Raw genomic sequence first — 20,822 nt, forward strand, 5'->3', positions numbered from 1 at the left:
AACCCACGTGCGTTTGAATCTATATATCATATTTCCATTCATTGGTTTTATATTCCCAAACTTTCCAGATTTACAAACCACATTGAATGATCTACTCGCATATCTCATTTGTCGATAAATGAATTTCTTTTTCTTCTCATAAAAATATCGAATTTATCATCCGTTGAAATCGGTTTAAGTATATCTAATGATTTTTCTCTATAATTTGGATTTTTCATTTTAACCTCTTCTAAAAAAGCTTTGAACCCTTCAGGTACAGTTTTATTTATTTTAGCTTCTTCATCTTTACTTTGGGTTCCAATTCCAAATGAATTAATTTCTAAATATCCTCTGACTGATCGATTTGTTTCTGAGGATAACGGTGTAGGTGTAGGATATATAATTGATCTTGAGATTATTGAAGATAATTCATTAGATCGAGTTCGACCTATGGGAGAGGTACATCTTGAGCTATATGAAGATGGAAAAATGAGTTAGCTCATTCAAGTCTCCAATCTCTGTACCAACAGTATCAAAGAGAATTCATCCTAGACGAAAGTAAATTGGCTCACGTAGGTGCGGAAGAGTATCTAGAAGAATAGCTTGTTGGTTCTACCTCAGACAAATGGGTAGTGGCTGAGTTTTGTATGTAGATGAGCAATGATGTAAGCTTCTTGCTATATATGACATAAAAAATCATCACGATAGAGATTTTTCTAACTCACGTTGAAAAGACGAAGATTTTTTTTTTAACGAATCCAAAATCCCCATTTCGCTGCTATATTTTTGGAGATGGTCAATTTGATTGCGAGCGATAGTACTGCGTGTTATAGGACAACCAGATCGAATATATCAGTAGGGAACCAAGACTGAATGACTCGGATGATCTCTGATATCTTATTTGCATATTCCTCATGATACCTTTCTCCTCTTCCAGAAAATATTACGGGTTCCTGTCACAACCATCCTCAATGAACGTTTTCTGATCATACTATAGCTACACTGCATCTGATGAAACGTTTTCGATGAGCCATCTCTCGCCCAAAGGACCCCTTGTCCAACGTGTGAAGATGGAATGTCAAGGAAACGCTCCAACATGAGATCTGACTCGCACAGATCACTCGCGCCGTTGTAATAGCATCGGCTCTAGATTTGATAGTGATACCGCCAGCTCGAAAAATTAGAGTGTATCTCCATGTCAGTATGATTAATCACGGTGTGAGTAGTGATCGTCGCACGAGATCAACTAATGTTCTTCCTATCAGGTCCTGATCATTGATTACATCTGCCGAATCATCTACCACTTTCTCATCCAAAAGAGGGTTTTACCATATCATACACACTGACCCTGCACGCACTGTCGCTACAGTATGGGTGTAGCGTTTGGAGCTTGTGTATGATTCTAGACCCTTGATTAGACAATCGTAAGTACTGAAAGGTATTTGCTCGATGAGACGTTATCGCAACTCATCTGACTTAAAGAATATCAAAACGCGTCATACTCTGGTGAACCCAATCTGCCCATGTGTTTTCTCGTAGTGCCAAGCTGAAATCTAGATTATGCCGATATTCCACACTCACGAAAGCGTTCAATACTACAATTAAGATCGAGATCTAACATCGCCATGTCTTGAAGTTCGAACTTCCACGTCGACTTAACAAAAGGAATGACCAACTCGAACAAAGGGAAGAAAGGGGATTAATAACCGGTCTTCGGGCATGTAAAACCGTTGTAAGCGATGATGACGGAATTTTCTTTTCGAAAAGATATGATAAAAGGTGATATCTTCACGTTAAAATCGAAATCGAATGATCGTCTTTGATCTAGATTATGGCATTTTAACGTTAATCACCTTTCAAGCTCGGGCATGAACGACCGCTCGATATGAAGTACTCGTAATACGAATGTCGAATCGTATCGCTTTCGTAATCACGCAACCACCTTCTACTTACTGTATGATAAATGAGTTACTATCCGATCGTACCTTTAAGTCATATCGATCAACTGAAATCGTTCCACTTCCGTGACTTTCGGCACAGTAATTCGCGTTCGATTATGCAGCGTATCAGAGTTATGACGACGACGTGAGCGTCCAATTCAACTTTGGAAAGTCAAACGATTAATCATCGACTGCTTTCAGAAAGATATATAAGCCATGAACAATCTCGACATAAATTCCTGCTTTTTCTATCATCGAATACACAATACAAGCGCAACTTACTTTCCAAACAACAACCAAACCCAAACACCATAAAAATGTCCACTCAACAATCACACGCTGTCGACCCACAAGGTCAATCCGTTGTTCCTCAAGCTGTACAACAAAAAGTACCTGAAGGAGTAGAGAGATCTCTTCCCGACTCCGTGAGTCACACGTCACAATCACGATCGATACTTAATCTACAACTTCTTGATCTCCACTTATTGATGATCCTTGCACTGCTAATATTAGACGTAAATTCATAGCTTCACAACACTGACCCAGCCAAGGACGAGAGCAACGTATCTCATGCTACAGGACCTTCCAAAGTCCCAGAGGGTATCCAAAAGATCGCCCCTCAAGCACTCGAGAACGCTCTTCCCGAGTCCATCCACCCTACCAACTGTGAGTAAAATATCATACATCATCATACCTGTATTTTCTATCTCCGTCCAAATGCTGACCCCAGTTGGCTTTTACAGAATTGCTATAGCACATCATCATATATACATTCATAAGGTTGTAGATTAGCGTTGATCGGTGATTATGAGCATGGTTCGTTGTGTATAGCGAACATGTGAAGTCCGACGAAATATGCAAATGTAGCTATATTTATATCGGGACAATGGCATACTGATCAAACACTAATACTCTTATTCACATCTCATATATTGAGCGGCTATATTATAAAGGACCTTTTTTTGACATATTGTTCTCGAGTCCGAGTGATCTGAGATAATGTAATTAATGTATCATTCGAAATATTGATTCAAACTTCACACAAAAAATGATGTATAGATTTCACTCTCGATCAAATAACCTCCATTCATAACATGAAATTAAAGAATAAAAATAGGTATCAAAGCTACACCCAAGGTCATAATAGTCAAAATGATCGTTAGCAATGCTCCACATTCATCAAAAATTCTATTCAAGCCATTAAATAAATTGCTCATCAGTGAGGTACACGCCAAGAAAGATAGAAAGTATGTGATTTCTGGGTCCGTCAGACAAAAGATCGATGAATAAATATGATCGTAAGTGTTCGGTATAAAGGTTCAGAGAGGGTGTATGGGAACCGATCAATTAGCTTACCCGGAGGTAGACTCAGCTTCACGGGATTGATTCTAATCATGCTGAGCGTTAGCAACTCGTTGACTCAGTCATTGTCTATCTCAAACTCAAATCGCGATCGTACTTGGGAATATGACGATCCGATAATTTCCCAAAAATACCAGCTCAGCTCAACACTTGAATTCGTAATCAGGTAAAATCATATATTTTCATACTGCATATACATTTTGACCTATCTTTCGATCAAAAGTCGATCAGATGCTTTTCAACAATAATGAATTTCGGAAATTAAAACTTGATTGTGTATGCTGAATTTGATTGGGAGGGAAAAGAGGAAAAAATCTATTCTATGTTGATGATAATTGATTGATGTATGATTGAAATCGTAAGATTCTAACAAGTGAAGGGGAAGTGTCGATAAATCTATGTGGCTATGTGCGATGTATATTGATATGTTTCAATTGTTTGTGTGCTTGATTGGGGGGTTGACTGATATAAACGATATCAAAGACTCATGTATTCGATTGGGACTAGGAATGGTACCGCTTCACATCGGTGGATAGGTCAAGTTCGTTGGAATGATTACTCCACCATCTTCTCTAACTATGAAGATGGGCGTTCGGGTTCCAGGAGGTAAATTAGGTTCCGCGGCAGCCATAACTTCTTGGCTAGAATTTGAACGACACAGTCAGTTCACCTATCCGGAATCCAGTTCCATCCCGGACGTCTAAGCGTCTACTCACCATCTCACTTCGTTATAATTCGCCGGTGATGTGCCGTAGTAAATTACGTGATGCGCATGTCCATCTGGGGCTCTGACGAAATTTTTGCCGTACCTGTAGATACGAGGGAGGGAAATGAACATCAAGAGGATGGAGGGAAAGATCTAAATATTAGCAACATGCAAAAAGATTTGTCGGTTGGTCATTGAGGTCACTCACAATGTCATAAGAGGAGCTTCGGTGGACGAAGTATATTGCTGGTTTAGTCTTGAAAGAGTATGATCTGCGCTCAAGTGCGAAGGTAACATCCGATTCGCTATCGGAAATGGTGCGTACGGCTCGACGGGATCTGTGGCGTATGGTGGAACGTAAAATGTGTATGTTGTTTGCTCTGTACTGACGATACTCCTGTACATCATGCACCAGAATCAGTTATGACCTACACATCCTGCCGTCAGTGGACGACTCACCATATGCAGATATCTCCAACATCCATCGTCCATTGCATCCTGTGATTTTCCGGCGAAGCAGTCATAGTCGGACTGGGTAGATATTCCAATGAACCAGATGAAGAACCTCTTTTCTTCTGCAGTGGTCTAGCAAATGGAGCATGTCCATTTTTCGGTATGGATCCCGTCCTATGCCTTCTGACTGGGCCGCCGTCTGTTGATGTAGGTGGTGGTAAAGGCAATTCAGAATGATTAGGCGACATTATGGAATGCGAAGAAGATTTTCGAGAATGCGCACCAAAATAGTCTACATTGGACGAAGAATTCGAACTGACTGGACTAGAGGGTGTCGAAGGTAGATTCGTGTTATTTGTATGAGGTGTCATAGGTAACACGCCAAATCGCTGTTGTGGAGTATTAGGTACCGAATTAGGTCTTGATCCTCCCCGATGGGGTGTTGGTACATTTGCCCATTTTCGATCCTGCACCACGTATTGTTCCGAAACAGCTTCCTGAGTACAGGCCAACCATAATCCACCATACCTAGGATCGTTTGTCAAACGTTCAATCGTGTCGATTCTATAGAGCTCAAAGGCGACTTTCTGTAATTGAGATACCAGATCTCCAGCATATTCCCCCATAGGTAGCGATGTTGGGGCATCGACATTATGGCCGTCCATTCCTACAGCGTCGGCATCGGATTCTATTCTTCGCACAATCAGCACAGGAGAAATGACACCGGTCTGAAGTGATTGAAGAACGACAGTCGAGTTGTATCGGATTGGTGGTACAAGCATACTGGGTGAAATGACATTAGCTGGAGGGGATGGCCAATCAGGATGAGGTGGCGGTGCGTGACTTGGTCCCCCAGGTCGATTAGGATCAACAAGCCATATTATGAAGGACTCCCAATTGTTCGCATCAGCTGTAAACCCGCTAAATGCAGATCGTCGATTGGGGTAGACCGGTGTCTGAGCTCCAGTGACCGGTAATCCATCTGAACCTCGTATACGAGTAAAATCGGGTACGACGGAGAGGTATCGAGTGGACGTGGTTTGCGATTTGACTCGGTTGAAGAGGGCGATTGTCGATCCATGAGCGATAATCATTTCTCCAGCTTTCGCGCTAGATTTCTTTTTACTAGGCTTACTTATAACCTTTATCTCCTTACTTTCAAAGACTCCTAATGTCCTTTCGTCGTTGATGTCTTTCAAGGTATTCTTGGTCAGCCCCCATCCATTCGGTCCGGCAAAAACCTTCAGTGGCGCTTTAATGGTCACCAATGCTTTCACTTCCCGCCTCTTCCCATCGTTATCAGATATATGTAGATTCTTCCCAGCAACGTTACCTACGAAAGGCTGATCGTTGACATTGATAGCTGTAGTGTTGATCTTCTCGTCAAGATTATTCCCGCCGACACCTGTCCAACTGACCGCCGCATCCTTCACCGGTTGTTCGCCCGTCAAGCTGATGTTGACCCTGGGAGCGACCAGAGGCGATACAGGGCAACCATCTTGAGCCTTATTCCACCATGCCCCACCAATCAGCGTGGCTTGAGGGTGAGGACATAAGAACCTCTTTTCCGTTCCGTAACTCTTCTGACCAACCTTTGGACTCATCACGACAATCTTGCGTTCACCGTATGCCAGTCGATTCGTGGTATGAACGTACTGCCTCATCGCCTCGTCCAATGCACCAGCTGAGGGAGCTGAGAGCTGTACACCCGGTGAGGGATTCATGGCGCTCCTCGATGGACCAGCAAGATTGGAATAGTCCATCGTTGGAATTGAAGATTGCGGGTCGTTGTTGTTGAGTGCCTTTCCCAGAGGTCTCGTCCAATCATCTAGTACATTTCCACTCCAATCATGTTGACCTTCAGCTGAGCTGGACGACGAGGAGGACGCTCGACTACCCATCAATAGATCGCTGAAACTCTTCGTTGGTTTTAAATTTTGAGTGGTTCCTAGCTGTGAGGGCGATATGGTGCCTTGAGATTGAGGTTGGTACAATTGTGGGGCAGGTTGGTAGCTTGACTGAGAAGGAAGGTAGTGGAAATTATTTTGCGGCATCGAAGACGAGTCATTTATATGATAGTAATTGCCCATATCGCCATTCGATGGCAAGCTATTAGTATAACCATTCTGGAACGGTATAGACAAACCAGGAGTAATTATTTCGCCATCAGTGGAAGCGGAATCAGTGGGGAGGCCGGATGGTGGATTGGATGAATAAGCTGAATTCAAAGGGAATTGACCAGTTGTCCGGGGGGTAACAAAGGATGAATTGGTAGTATCTACGTTCAACGACGGGCGATAGGTGAAGGATCCGGGATATTGCCAATCGCTATAACCTGATCCAGCGTTGTTATGTGTCACAGATGGTGGAGCAGAAGCGGAAAGGCCCGCTTGATGCATTCCCATCAGATCCAAGACTCCCTGTCCACCTCCTACTCCGAGACTGAGCGGATCTTTCTCATCTGAGTTGGAAATAGGGCGAGCGACAGCATGGCTGTATGGCTGGGAATCGTACTGTAATCAAAGCACAGAAGTTAGTAATCCGTATGCGATAAAAAGTTAATCAATACACCTACTCCTGGCGGTGGCCATTGGTATGACATGAAGCTGGGCTCAAGCGATGCGCTCGGTATAACAGGAAGACTTGAGATAGAGCTGATAGCACGTCGGTGCAATTGAAGTGGTGGAGGTGTGGGTCGACTGTCAGCCGAATGAGGTCGGTCGAAGTTGTTATAGGTAGTACTGAGATTGTCCGTGTTCAGCCTAGGATTTTGCGAAGGTACCTGTTTGCGAGGAGGAATAGGTGGGACCAGGAATGGTGATTTGATAGTTGTATTTTCGGTTGACATTGTAGCGTGGAGGTTAGTTGTTGTATTATAATGGTATATGCGAGGGGAAATAAAGGCAGAAAAGTCAGCACAATTTCATGACTTGCTTGCCGGTGGATTTGATAACAGGAAAGAGAAACAGTATTCGATATGCGATGTCGCTCGCAATCCTTCTCCGTTATCCTTGATAAATGTACTGCTTGAATCACCGCGAGGTGCATCCCTGACGCCAGGGGAGTGTATGATACCGTCTACGCCCCTATGATCCTCACCCAGAGTGTCCATCTAACGGTAATGACTCCCTCTAAGATTGAAGTTCCTGCTCCTTTATCTTCAGTCGGCCTACCAGCGATAGCTTCGTAGTGCCCGAAAGGGGGTCATCTGTGCACTGCCGAACAAAGACAAGGCACATGAAACGAAAGATGAGAAGGGCGAAGGACAGAACAAAGAACAGCCCATGTGATAAAGGAATGTCCACTTACAACAATATGCACGGATTGGAGGTGATCAAATCTAAGGTGCGTCTTCGTCCAAATCAGATACGGGCAGGATACTGCGAGGTTTAACAAAGAGTTGAGCGGTGAAGCTGAGACGAAGCAGTGAGGTAGCGTATGTTATTGGCGTTGTATGCGGAATATGTTTGAATGATCGGTATTAAGACTGAGATATGAGGTTCAATTAGTCAGCGATATTGAGGGGTATCCTTTGAAACAGCTCAAAGGTCCAAGGTACTGATAAGAAGTTGGAATGGACGAATTGGTCAAGATGCGCTGAGAACAAAGGGGTGAAGATTATAATACTCACCAGATATATATAGCCTGTTGGTATCTTTAACTCGTTGGCATAGAATACCAAAACGGTGACAAAGGTTTCTGTTTATCAATAAATATCGGTCGAGATTTGGCAATCCAATATTCTTGTTATTTGATATAAATCTACCTTTGTTGCGGTACATTCATGGAACGTTGCCTCCGAATTAAATTTCAATACCCTATAATGCTGTGTTGAAATGATCTCGAATATGCTAGTACAGGTGTTGAAGGTCGATGGAATTAATGGCAAAGTAGAGTAGAAGACGTTTGATGAGTTAACTGTAAATCAGACTCCGGTCTCGTCCGCTTATATCTATAAATGTCTTTGATTCGTTAGGTTACCCTAAATCCGCTTGTGCCGAGGAATTTACTGAAACAATCAGATCAAGGTGAGTGAGGGTGAAGCTGTCCAAGGTATGACAAGTAGTCCGACTCTTCCTCTCTTATTTTACTCTTTACTCGGGAGTGGTTTCTGGTATTTGTACAATTGAGCAGGGTATACGGGCTTCGGCTAGATGAATAAGCAATCGTTTTAATGTTTATGGGCCTGCGCTCTGTCCTATACTTGACTTTGATGTTTCCGCGGGTGTATATGGACAAAAGTAAAATATTAAGATAGTGTATATTTCAAGAAAGATTATACTAGAAGAAATTAAACAGAATTACGGACGGTTAAGGAAGTCATAGAATCTGGAATATGAAATGAAAAGTGATATCCACATGAAATGGGGATAGAGAAGACAGTTCAAGTAAAAGTGATCGAATACGCAATACACGTATCTCTGAAAGATAAAGAAGTGCGAATGTAGGCGGTATTCGTATAACTACGTACTACAACAAGGTTATTTGGTTATTTTTATTACCGATTAGTCATTTCAATTATTAGGCACGATAACGTTTTTTAATCCTTCTCTCTCTCCAGTTCTGACCTCTTTGTATGGTATTGTATCTCAGGGACATGATGATATTTCTCCTATTTTCTTTTTTTTAAATTCTCCTTGTATCACCTGAGTAAAGAAGCTTGAATGAAAATGTCTCAAAATCCTTAATCAGCTTTAACAAATTTACCCTGAATGTCTTTCTCGTCTATCATGCTTTTTCTAAAGCCACGAAGTAAGAAGTGGGTCTCGGGGGTTTTCTCAAGATAGCTTTTTTGTCCCTGATCACCCCTTATTTCGTCAATTTTATAAGTCTTCCTCCCTTCTTTTGCTGTATTACTATTTTAAAAAGAGGTTGAACTGCTGATCTAGTTTGAAATTATCCGATAGATGGAAAGTAAAAGATGTTCTTCCTCCTAATTAGCCAGTCCCAAGTGTTCATTCCAAGTCCATCACGGACTTGTCTGAAGAATTGACCGTATATCGCATCGGATCTGATCCGCTGTCTCCGCCGGGTCGATATGGGGAACTTTGTGTCCCAAGGGGGGGGAAAAGACTTAAAAGTTTTTCCAATAAGGTAACGGTTGCAAGCGGAATAAGATATCGGCTTACTTGTATAAAAACAAAAAAAAAAGCTATTAACGTTGACTGCCGATAAGTTTATGATCCGGCCGGGATCATAATTTTAATTCAGAACGTTGGTTAATCCCAAATATTTGAAAAATCGATTGGTGACTTACTCCTTTGAAAAATTAGTCGTACTCTTTTCAAAACTACCAAAAAACAAAAACCAATCTTGAGCAAAGCGGATCGGCAATGGATTTTCAAAATTCAAGCATAAGGTTATGTGTTTTGCATATGTGATACCGGATCACAATAATCTCATAATCTTATCCCCATTCTTTTTCATGACCTTCTTTTCACTCCATAAGTTAAAGAGTTCTATCGGTATTATCTAATCAAACTATTCGGGTTTCATGAAACCAAAATAGCTTATGGGTAAAAATGTCGAGATTATTGCAGTCGGAGATCTATGAATACTTTACGTACGTTTGAAGATTTTCAATAGTTTAAACCACAAAAACAATAAAAGTGATTACCGTACATTCCGTGTTTGATCCCTAAGCTAAAATATCACTAGAAGAGTAAGGAAGAAATGGAATATATCATATTATGGCATTTTACCGATTACTTTATCAGCCTGTGTATGCTGTATTACCCCAATTAAAATTGGACAAATATCAGGACGAAGCAGGTTGATCGCACTTATCTATTAGAATCCGTTCGCTTGAAGTAGATGGTAAGTATTGTAATCACAGTAGCTTCAGTCTTTAATACACATAATATGAAGTAAAAGACGATCGTCTGTGTTTTTTAGTCGAAAAGTCGAATGTAGGCGTAATGCTTTTTCAAATACTACAAGAAACAAAGTGGATCGTCATGATAATACCATGGAATGCATGACGTACATTTTTGATCTATAATAATCGACAAACTCATAAAGACTTTTAAAACACCTTATTCAATTTAATGTTTCCCTTTTTTAACTTTTTTATCCAATTACTAACTATAAATAATATAATAGCTGAACCAAATATTAAACCATATATACCAAAAGGTATATAATCTATAAATCCAAGACCAAATCCATTTGATCCAAAAGTTGAATTAATATTATTATTATTTTCTCTTTGTGATAAAATTTGTTTAGAAGATGTTAAAGGTGTTGATCCTGATAAAAATGATTGTATTTGAGTAAAAATAGATTCAATTAAAGGTTTATTATCATCCTAAAATTTCGAATTAAAATCAACTAATCAGTAAACACTTTGATTATTAATCATATTAAGAAATACTCACAGCACTTTTCTTCAATCTTCCATTTAAACCTTCAAAATCAACTTTTAATCCATCAAAATTCTTTTTTAATTTTCTACCACTTTGTTCTAATAATTCAATTTTATTTGAAAGTTCATCTATATCTCTATTTCCACTTGAAGCTATTTTTTTAGGTTTTTCTACAATTTCATGTTCATGTTTATAAGTTGGTAATTTAAAGTCATCTTCATTAATTGGATTTGTAAATCTTTCGATTTTATCATTTATAACATCCATAGCTGAAGTCAAAGCCCATTGGTACGAAACTAAAGCTTCTGCTATTCTAGCATCCTATGAGAATTGAGTCAATGATCTTAGCTCAGAACACTAATCCAGAACGAGGTTAACAACTAACGAAAGCAGCTTGAACCATTGGATCTGATGATGCGTCACCTGAAGCAGCTTTAGCAGCTATCGCAGCTGAAGAATCACGAAATCTCCATGGTCTATACGATTGACCGTTCTCATCAGGCATATCCAAGCAAATGACTATCCACAGCATCAACTCGTTAAACATATCGTTCTGCAGAACTACAGGAAAATGAAAAGATCAACTCACTATGCTGTACTTCACCATTAACAAAATCATCTTGAAAAGTCCCTTTGGCACTACCTCGATTTATTAAAAATGCAGTAGGTTTACCATTTTCAGGTGCTTTAGGACATCTAACTCCATTAACTCCTCTGAATTTACTATTTTCTCCTATCGTATTTCTGAGTACAGTAAAACTAGTTGCAGAAGAGACTACGATTCCATATCCGAAATGTTCACCTTCAAGAAAATTATCCGTTACTGATGCCGAATGTACAGTAGATTCCGTGTCATCTGACCAAGATGATGGACCAATAACAATTCCAACTTTGAAATAACGACCAAAGGCATGTAGGTGATTGTGATGTACATTTACCAACATGTAATCACCTTGCCATGGATCGTAATCTACCAGGTTGATACCTAGCGAACAGGAGGAACGTAAATTAGTCATTTCTAGCCATCCATAGAGAGGGGAAATGGTATATGTCTAGTACGTTGAACAGGTTATGCTGGACTGAGGTAGGGCGGCTGTATCAGACTGACCTCCAAGAACCACCCTTGTCCTACTATATATATGATTATTTCTAACTTCACTACCAGCCGACCCGAAGAGTACAATCGCTCCGTCTGTAGTATCATATACGATCTGGATAGGATATTTAGCCTTCGATACCTCCCAAAAACAGCCAAGCGGATCACCAATCGCTAAGATTCATCTGCAGATACTCACGTTCCTCTCTACGATTGAATCTTTACATGCCAAGCTTATACCATCAGAACGTGGATTACCAAAAGGAGGTTCTAATTCATTTTCCCCATCGTAATCATCGTCCCATTCTTCACCGCAAGGACCCTGTAAGTCACCCCTTAGCATCGGAGTTGGCGGGACAGACGAGTAGTAAGTCTACTCACAATCTCATTATTTATGACTTTTCCATATCTACATTGTTTTCTATCTCCTTCACGAAAATGCAAAGCACTCCAGCCTCTATAGGTAGGTGATTAGGCTATATGAGCCTGTATTCACGAATGTATTGAATCAATGTAAGAATCCATGAAACTCACCTTGGCTCATATAATCTACAATCTTTAACGATTTGATATTCTGCATTTCCAATCTCGATTAAAGCGTCACCTTTCGGTATACGTAATAATTGAGGTCTATTTCCATCTATTATAAGTGATTTTATAATTGCATGAGAACATTGTTGACAATCAGCTCTATAATAAGCATCAAAGATTAGTAACGAGATTATTTCAGAGTCATTCTTAATAAGTTTTAAACAACCTTTTATTTGTACTAACCTTATAGCAGCAGCTTGATCTACTCCTTCAACGATCAACAAAGCTCTATTTAAACCTTTTTCATCATTCTCAGTAGTCAAAATTTGTTTTTCAGCTGTAAATAATATTGAAGAATTTAATCTATGTACTGAACCTGAACATAATGTTACTGTCGTTCCTTGACCTCCTATGAAATTACAAATGACCAAAATTTATCAGCTAAAACAGTGAACTTTTTTTCAAAGAATCATCCGAAAAAATAAAAGCAGACAGACCTTTTTTGAAAGCTTGATTTATAGGTTCTTCATTACCTGATGATAAACAATTCCGTATAGATTGAGGTTTTTTATCGACTTGAGCGGAAGTGAGGATAGGTAAGAGGATGAGAATCAAAGTGGAGAGGAGCATCTTGATGAGCCCAAATTGAAAACTTCTTGAAAATTGTTCTAAAGCTCTGAGAGCTGTTATTGATTTTTATATTCACAAATTCCACATTGACAAAGACTAATTATACAATGATTATTGTCATAACAGACTGGTTATATTTTATGTTTTCTTTTCATTCCTCAATAATAGACGCGTTCGATATTAGCAAGAATAATAATTCAGGAACAGATTAAACTTAAGTAATAAGCGGAACCAATTCTACTAAAATTATCAAAGATTATTATCATTGATCGAATTCAAGGAATATCTATATCTTTTGTTTATTATTTGACTTTTAATCGTATTTTCAACCAAGCATCAGATCAACCGAAAATAAACTATCTAAAATGGCAGGTAAGCTCACGACGTCGCTATTGTTAAAAAGACGTCAGCTAACGATTAAAGTAGTATCAAATGAAGCAGGACCTTCAAAAGGGTCAAATAATATACCAAATGTTGTTATTCCTGTTCAACCATCTAAAATAGCTAAAAATTCAAGATTACCAGCAACTATGGTTAATCCTTCTGGTGAAATTACAAAATCACAAAAGAAAAATTCGAAAAATAAACAAATTTCAAAAAAGCAAAAAGCAAGAAGTGATAAAGGTAAAGAAAGAGCAGTTGAATTAAGTGAAAAATTAGGTAATAGAGTAAAAGAAAGAGAAGAAAAGAAGGTGAGTTATTATATACGAGGTTTTATCATTTTACCTGCTTTATCCATTCATCTTCAAGCTGGTCGGAAAAAATAGACGATCTAGAATTTTTAACTAATTCTCTTTAATTCTTCTTGGTATAGGCAAAACGACAAAGAGCTAAGAAAGCTTGGGAATAAGTAACATATATTTACATCTTGCGAGTTGGACTTTCGAATCATCAATGGGGAAAATTGAGCGCCGAATTGCATGAATAACGAGAGTAGGATATAAACCTTGCTATGAAAGACAGAAGGTTCAGGCTTAAGCACAATTTAACGGATATCATGATCTACCTATTGTAGAAAATCACTTGTATCATATCATTCTGAACATGTATTTGTACTTTTTGAGAATCTGCTTGAACATGTCAATTTGACCTTTCGCCGTTGTGAACGAAGCTCTCATAATCTTTGGTTCTCAACCGCTGAGGCGAAATACGCAAATGATCGGAACCCGAAGAATCCCATAGGGCTCATGTGCAGCTTAATTACGATCACTTCAGCGTCCTAAAGACATATTAGCGGAATGGAGTGAATGAAGTGAATGGTAACATTGAATATTTCTTCAGTATTAACAAAAGAAGGTCTTTGCCAAACATATTGCTTCCAACGAAAGACACGGCCGATTTCCGCTACTCCCAAAAAAAACCTTTTCTTGCCGTGCTATATTATTCTCACTGCTGACCCGAACAGAACCAACTAGATCAAAAACACACGCAATGTATGAGTCAGAATCGTATCCATCACCAATCCCATAAATCTACAAAGCTATTTAGAATTCCATTTAATTGAATATTCTTTTTTTAAGCTCGACCGGCACCTGGTACGAATCGGGTTTTTCTTTCTCTTGGTGCGTTGGCAGTTACAGAGATGACGTTAACGTTAAGATCATCGAAACCTAATGATTTAAGGAGATCCTTGGTTTCATTGTCAACTTCAAGAGGAGCATCGGCGTTAGCAGCAAGAGCAGAAACGTCTGGTACGTATCTAAAAAAGAAAAAAATATTGATATCAGTTTCTGCAAAATCACTACAGGACAAGCTTTACTTACTGATCCTTTCGCTCTCTCTCTTCCTCTTGCAATTTGAAGGAAATACCTCTAACAGGACCTTTTTGGATTCTCTTCATCAAGTGGGTGGTGACTATAAGTATAAGAATTTATTTGTCAGTATATTGAATATGTAAGGGTCTTCCGGTATAGCTAGATGATGGTGAGAGGAATATGCCAATGACCAATCGCTTATCATTCTATAGTTCTGATAATGATAAATCCATTCGCAATATTCCCTCAATCCCAAGTGATAGTTTTGGAATTATACTCACAACCAGCAACCTTGTTTCGGAGTCTCTTTGAGGGAACTGAAGCTACTTCATCGAGAAGTCTTTTGTTGGTGCTGTGATAGAAAAGAGCGAATCAGTATATGATCTTGACTTCAACGTACAATCTCAAGCAGTGTCCTTTCTCTAACCCCTCATGTTGCTTTATTTATATGCAGAAGTCCTCCAAACTCCATTTACTCATTCGTAAATTCTGCAAGATATCCACCATCCTTTATTCCAAATCATCCACTTTCCCATCCAGCTCTAGTCGCCCTTTGACCTGCTTTTAACTCCTTGTAAAAGACTAATATATACTCACTGGAAATCGAGGGTGAGTCGAGGGTAGTATTTCTCGATGAGAACTCTAGAAGCTCGCTTGACAGTCTTAGTTCTAACTCGACCCTATTATCCATAATGAATCCCCAAAACATTGACATTCAAATTTGAACGATGTAAAGCCATTCCAATATTCATATTTGATAATTTGGTGAATTTTGAAAATTGACGATAAAGACGAAGTTGATAGCGAAGAAAGAGGAAAATTGTTTTCATCTAGGTCAGCATAATCCTCTTTTCCTTCAAGTCTATCTAATATCAAGAAATGGTACATACCATTTTGAATGATTGCTGAAAAAAAGAAAAGTTAGTTAATTGAATTTGGACTTAAACAATTTTAGAGGTGTTGTCGAATCTTCACACCACGGTCTAGACGATAGGATACGATAGGACAGCCAGCAGTCAACGAGCAGATCAGAGCAAACCAAGCAAGCAAGCAGTCAATCAGGGAGTAAAGCTCTGAGTATGCACAAGGGCAGCGAGGAATCAAAATACACTTCCTCACCGTATGGCAAAAGCGGAGTATTGAAAGAGTATGCGACGCACCATACGATGAATAGTTAATGTGGCATCACTGCTGTAGGTGGTTGACCATCGGTGATAATACTAAATCCGATATTGACGTGATAACGAGTAAAGTGAGTTCATGTTTTCGGTTTTCACCGAGATCAGCCAATGCCTCCACATGATCATTTGACTTACCCTGACACCTTGTGACGATTGCAATGATTGCTTGACATCTTCATTGACTATTGACTCTGTAATGGTAAACAAAGGTAATTAATCATCAGATTCGATTTCACCTCTAGCACGGCCTTACAAACAGAAGCGTTACAAGATCCTTTGTTTTATCTCGATAAAAAGAGCTTGCGTATATGTCTAACAGTATGAAAGTACCTCCATCTCCTCCTCAAGACGCTACAAAGTAAGTTGAACATGCTTTTATCTTTATCCTCCATGTTTATGTCTTTGAGGCTGACCTACGCAAAAAGATTCTGTGAATTTGTAACAGCATCTCCTACACCATTTCAAGCTGTAGAAAACCTTACTTCCAAACTTGAAAAAAATGGATTTAAAAGAATATCAGAAAAGAATATAGATCTAAATTCATTTAAAAGTGGATCAAAATTATTTTATACAAGAAATCAATCTTCACTAGTTGCATTTACTTTACCAAATAAAATATCTAGTGAAAATAAGAAGAAAAATAATACTTCAATTTCATTTGCAGTTGGACATTTAGATTCACCTTGTTTAAAAATTCGACCAATTTCAAAAAAATCAAAATTAGGTTATTTACAAGTTGGATGTGAATTATATGGTGGAGGAATTTGGTCAACTTGGTTTGATAGAGATTTATCAATTGCAGGAAGAGTTATAATTTCTAATAATACTAATAACAATCAAGGAGAAAGTAAATATATATCAAAATTAGTTAAAATTGATAGACCTTTATTACGTATACCTACTTTAGCAATTCATTTAGATAGAACAATTAATGAAGCTTTTAAATTTAATAAAGAAACTGAATTTTTACCTATTTTAGGTTTAGTTTCTGATCAATTGAATAATTCAAATTCAACTGGAAATGGAAATGGAAATGGAATTTCAAGATCAGGTACTCCGCAAGCTTTTAGAAGTGGAACGAATACACCTAGTAAAAGTGAAAATGAAAACGATATAAGTAAGATGGAAAGTAAACATCACCCATTGTTATTGGCTGTATTAGCGGATGAATTGGGTTGTGAAGTATCGGATATCCAAGATTTCGAATTGTTAGTGTTTATCAGCCGATGTTACCGAATGATGAATAGCTAAATCTTGTGCTCAGATCTCTTTACGATACTCAGCCATCAACCGTAGGCGGTTTGTCGAATGAATTTGTTTTCAGTCCAAGATGCGACAATCTGATGACCTCGTAAGTTCCGACCACAATCTGATTCAGCTACTCTTGATTGCCATCTCTTTCCTCGGTAGCCTACGAGCTCGACACTAAGCTTCCTATGCGTCGATCAATCTTCTCATGATGCTAACAAACGCTGAATGTCCAGATTCTGCACCATCGAGGGTCTTATCGAGGCAGCTGACAATGGCGGAAATGAAGATACCATCCGATGTGTGATTCTGTTCGATAACGAAGAGGTAAATCGTAATCATAGAAATTGCTACAAACGCCGTTCTGATTGACGAGGCTGATCATCGTTTGATTTTCCATAGGTCGGCAGCGTATCTCATCATGGAGCAGAGTCGAATCTCCTCCCTTCATTCGTTGAGAGGATAACTCAATTACCAGAATATCAGAATATAGGCTATCATAACTTACTGGCAAATAGTTTCTTAGTTTCTGCCGATATGGGTCATGCAGTCAGTCAAAATATCAGCTATCGATCTGTGATAACGAAACCCTATCAAGCTGATTAACGAATTAAATAGGTGAATCCAAATTACGAGAACAAATATGAACCTAATCATTCACCTTATATTAATGGAGGTATAGTAATTAAAACTAATGCGAATCAACGATATACTTCGAATGCACAAACTACTTTCTTACTGAGAAGAGTAGCTAAAAAAGCTGGAGTACCTGTTCAAGAATTTGAAATAAGGAATGATTCCGTGAGTGATAATTCAACTTCGATGGCTCATTCGGCTTCTATCATTATGCCACTATGATAGCAATTAACTTGGATCTAATTTTACTGTTGGCAGACTTGCGGTTCTACAGTTGGTCCTCATCTGTCAACGCATGTTAGAACAGTTGATATTGGTTTAGCACAATTATCAATGCATTCAATTAGAGAAACAGCTGGATCTCATGATGTACGGTATTATATAGATTTCTTCAAGACTTATTTTGATAGTTTAAGAGAAATCGATTTGGATTTGACGGTGGATTGACCATAATTCAAGAATGGACGTTTCAGGTGATTAGATGAGAGAATAGAAATTCAACCAAATTAAATTGACGAGTTGTAGACAAATAAATTTAGATGATTATTATCGATGCACAATCAAATGGCAAAGTGTTCTGATTTAGCTAGATGCAAGCAAAGTTTGACTGATTTTTCTAACACCGAAATTGACATGTGTGCAAAAAAATGTTAAACAAGATGTAAATACATACAGGTATGAACCCCAATAAGTGAAAATATAAAACGAAAATTTGATTTGATATAATTATCAAAATATCCCCTATGCAGCAGCTTTCTTCTCTTTCTTCTCCTTTTTAGCTGCTTTTCTAGCTGCTCTTTCTTCGGCAGTCTCCTCTCTTTCAGCGCCATCTTCAGTCTTGACCTTTTTCTTTTTCTACGTAAATATTGTAAAACATGTCAATTCGATAATCAGAAAATGAATAGTATTCGTATACAAATTTGCTCAACAACTCACCTTTTCTTTATCTCCATCACCTTTTGAAGGTGTAGCAGCAATTTCACTTTCACCATCTCTTTTTCTCTTTTTATCTTCTGTTTCAACTATCGGTGTAATAGTAGCTTGAGTTTGAGGTTGAGTAGGTAAAGTAGATGGAACATTTTCTTCATTAGTAGCATTATAATCAATATAATCTTTTTTCCAATTTTGTGGAGTTACACCTTCAATTGATTTACCATATTTATCTAATTCACCTTTTTTAATCATTTTTTTCTTTTCTTGAGCTTTTGGACCTAAACCCCATCTTCTTGGATATAAATCTCTGTTCATTATACATCTTTTAACTTTTGCAACTACACCATGATCACATGAAGCTAAATCAACTGTTGACATCATTGAAATTCCAATTGCTATTGCTTCTCCTTTTGTTGTCATTAAAACTACTTCTTCATTAACTTCTATATCTGATTCATATCTCAATAAACCAGGAATCATAAGTTTCGCTCCATAACAAACTGCGTTTACTGCTGAATCTTTAACTACGATTCTTTTGAAATTGGTTAACAATGATTCCAATGGTCTAATAACTCTTCTAAGGTATGATTCTGCATTGAACAGAATATAATGTCATCAGCATATCTCTTCAACAAAACGATATCATTGTGTCATTCAAAAAGTCCTACTTACCATCTCGTGTGTTATCGAATAACCATTGAGCGTCCAAAACATCATGCATTGAAACGATATCATCATTTTCACCTGTAATACCTGATCTAACTCTTCTTAATTCTTGCATATGAGCTCCAACTCCAAGTAATAAACCTAAATGTACACATAAAGTTCTAATATAAGTACCAGCTTCACAAGATACCCAAAACACACCCATATTTCTTTTTTCATCATATTCAATTAATTTACTTTCATAAATTGTTCTAACTCTTAATTGTCTTTTAACAGCTGAAATTAATGGAGGTCTTTGAAATAAAGCACCAGTTAAAGTTTCAAGAGCTCTTGAAACAGCTTTTTCACCATTAACTACTTTATCATGAAATCTAACTACACAAACATATTCTTTTCCAGCACCTTGTTGTGATTTTACTAAACGTGTTGCTCTATCTATACAAACAATTAAACATCCTGTAACTTTTGGATCTAAAGTTCCTGAATGTCCTGTTTTTTCAACTCTTAATATTCTTTTCAACCATGCTACGACTTCATGAGAAGATGGGTTTGAAGGTTTATCAAGATTAATTACACCTGATTTAACGTATGTTTGTAAATCTCTTTTAAGTGGGGAAACACCAGTAGGGATAGGAGTGAAATGAGATGATCGAACAAGTAGTTTATCGTAATTTTTCAATAACAAAGGCCATTGCGAAGTGTCTAGAAATTATAACCCACTTGTCAGCTTACTTCTTAGCTTTCCTCCAAGTATAATCACTCCACTTACCGAGTTTAGGAGTAACAGCTTCACTTTTAATAGCGTAATCTTCCGATTGTTGCAAAGTCGTAACTTGACCATCAGTTAAAGAGGCCATTTTGAAAAGGAAAATGTATTTTTTATGGTAAGGGATTAATCGATAAAAAAAAAAGGTATATATATACTATCTACAACACTCCGTTAGATCTCTATCTAGGATTGATTATACCTAGTTGAGTGTCTGTTGGAAAGTTGATTTTTATTTATAATGTAAAGTAAAGATATGTTGAATCCAAATTATGCATTTTGAGTATCTCAGAATGAAAAAATCGAGGACGGAAGAGATTTTGTGATGGAAACTGATTCTTGTAAATGGAGTTATACTATATCTCCGTTTAACAATTCATGGTGGAATCAGGATAATACCGGTTATGATCAATGGTTGTGGCACTTGAATCCAATGCTGTGTTTCAGATAACGCTAAAAATGCGGTCACCGAGATCTCCTGCAGATCATTCATTCAACGAGAAGTTTGTCACTTGAAAGCTCAACAGGAGACTTCTTTGAAAGTGACTTTGATAATGGAGGACTCGGCCGGCATGT

General features: G+C 38.2%; 8 protein-coding genes across 8 annotated transcripts; 3 read left to right on the forward strand and 5 right to left on the reverse strand.

The window, feature by feature from the left end:
* Positions 1-104: 104 nt before the first annotated feature.
* On the reverse strand, positions 105-750 carry I206_104717 (uncharacterized protein; the record flags this gene model as incomplete). The annotated part of the gene is made up of 3 exons (XM_019154020.1): positions 105-450; positions 552-615; positions 705-750. The coding sequence occupies 3 exons, from the start codon at positions 748-750 to the stop codon at positions 105-107; spliced, it is 456 nt and encodes a 151-aa protein (XP_019012760.1).
* A 1,486-nt stretch (positions 751-2,236) lies between these two features.
* I206_104718 (uncharacterized protein) lies at positions 2,237-2,593 on the forward strand (the record flags this gene model as incomplete). The annotated part of the gene is made up of 2 exons (XM_019154021.1): positions 2,237-2,344; positions 2,447-2,593. 2 exons carry the CDS (start codon positions 2,237-2,239, stop codon positions 2,591-2,593), a joined length of 255 nt encoding a protein of 84 aa, XP_019012761.1.
* Positions 2,594-3,801: 1,208 nt separating this feature from the next.
* I206_104719 (uncharacterized protein) lies at positions 3,802-7,288 on the reverse strand (the record flags this gene model as incomplete). Its single annotated transcript, XM_019154022.1, has 5 exons — positions 3,802-3,922; positions 3,998-4,090; positions 4,196-4,384; positions 4,447-6,953; positions 7,016-7,288. The coding sequence occupies 5 exons, from the start codon at positions 7,286-7,288 to the stop codon at positions 3,802-3,804; spliced, it is 3,183 nt and encodes a 1,060-aa protein (XP_019012762.1).
* A 3,177-nt stretch (positions 7,289-10,465) lies between these two features.
* Positions 10,466-13,062, reverse strand: I206_104720 (uncharacterized protein; the record flags this gene model as incomplete). The annotated part of the gene is made up of 10 exons (XM_019154023.1): positions 10,466-10,747; positions 10,818-11,126; positions 11,191-11,324; positions 11,395-11,790; positions 11,914-12,016; positions 12,101-12,223; positions 12,283-12,358; positions 12,436-12,591; positions 12,676-12,841; positions 12,930-13,062. The coding sequence occupies 10 exons, from the start codon at positions 13,060-13,062 to the stop codon at positions 10,466-10,468; spliced, it is 1,878 nt and encodes a 625-aa protein (XP_019012763.1).
* A 365-nt stretch (positions 13,063-13,427) lies between these two features.
* On the forward strand, positions 13,428-13,912 carry I206_104721 (uncharacterized protein; the record flags this gene model as incomplete). Its single annotated transcript, XM_070202990.1, has 2 exons — positions 13,428-13,754; positions 13,877-13,912. 2 exons carry the CDS (start codon positions 13,428-13,430, stop codon positions 13,910-13,912), a joined length of 363 nt encoding a protein of 120 aa, XP_070059091.1.
* A 665-nt stretch (positions 13,913-14,577) lies between these two features.
* On the reverse strand, positions 14,578-15,709 carry I206_104722 (40S ribosomal protein S17-A; the record flags this gene model as incomplete). Its single annotated transcript, XM_070202991.1, has 5 exons — positions 14,578-14,761; positions 14,826-14,916; positions 15,098-15,168; positions 15,414-15,496; positions 15,707-15,709. 5 exons carry the CDS (start codon positions 15,707-15,709, stop codon positions 14,578-14,580), a joined length of 432 nt encoding a protein of 143 aa, XP_070059092.1.
* Positions 15,710-16,317: 608 nt separating this feature from the next.
* On the forward strand, positions 16,318-18,328 carry I206_104723 (uncharacterized protein; the record flags this gene model as incomplete). Its single annotated transcript, XM_019154026.1, has 7 exons — positions 16,318-16,355; positions 16,423-17,205; positions 17,262-17,348; positions 17,482-17,572; positions 17,648-17,794; positions 17,864-18,046; positions 18,140-18,328. The coding sequence occupies 7 exons, from the start codon at positions 16,318-16,320 to the stop codon at positions 18,326-18,328; spliced, it is 1,518 nt and encodes a 505-aa protein (XP_019012766.1).
* A 294-nt stretch (positions 18,329-18,622) lies between these two features.
* Positions 18,623-20,337, reverse strand: I206_104724 (centromere/microtubule-binding protein cbf5; the record flags this gene model as incomplete). The annotated part of the gene is made up of 4 exons (XM_019154027.1): positions 18,623-18,736; positions 18,818-19,404; positions 19,487-20,182; positions 20,250-20,337. The coding sequence occupies 4 exons, from the start codon at positions 20,335-20,337 to the stop codon at positions 18,623-18,625; spliced, it is 1,485 nt and encodes a 494-aa protein (XP_019012767.1).
* Between the last annotated feature and the right edge of the window lie 485 nt (positions 20,338-20,822).

Source organism: Kwoniella pini, chromosome 6 (assembly GCF_000512605.2).
Source record: "Kwoniella pini CBS 10737 chromosome 6, complete sequence".
In the NCBI taxonomy this organism is placed as follows: domain Eukaryota; kingdom Fungi; phylum Basidiomycota; class Tremellomycetes; order Tremellales; family Cryptococcaceae; genus Kwoniella; species Kwoniella pini.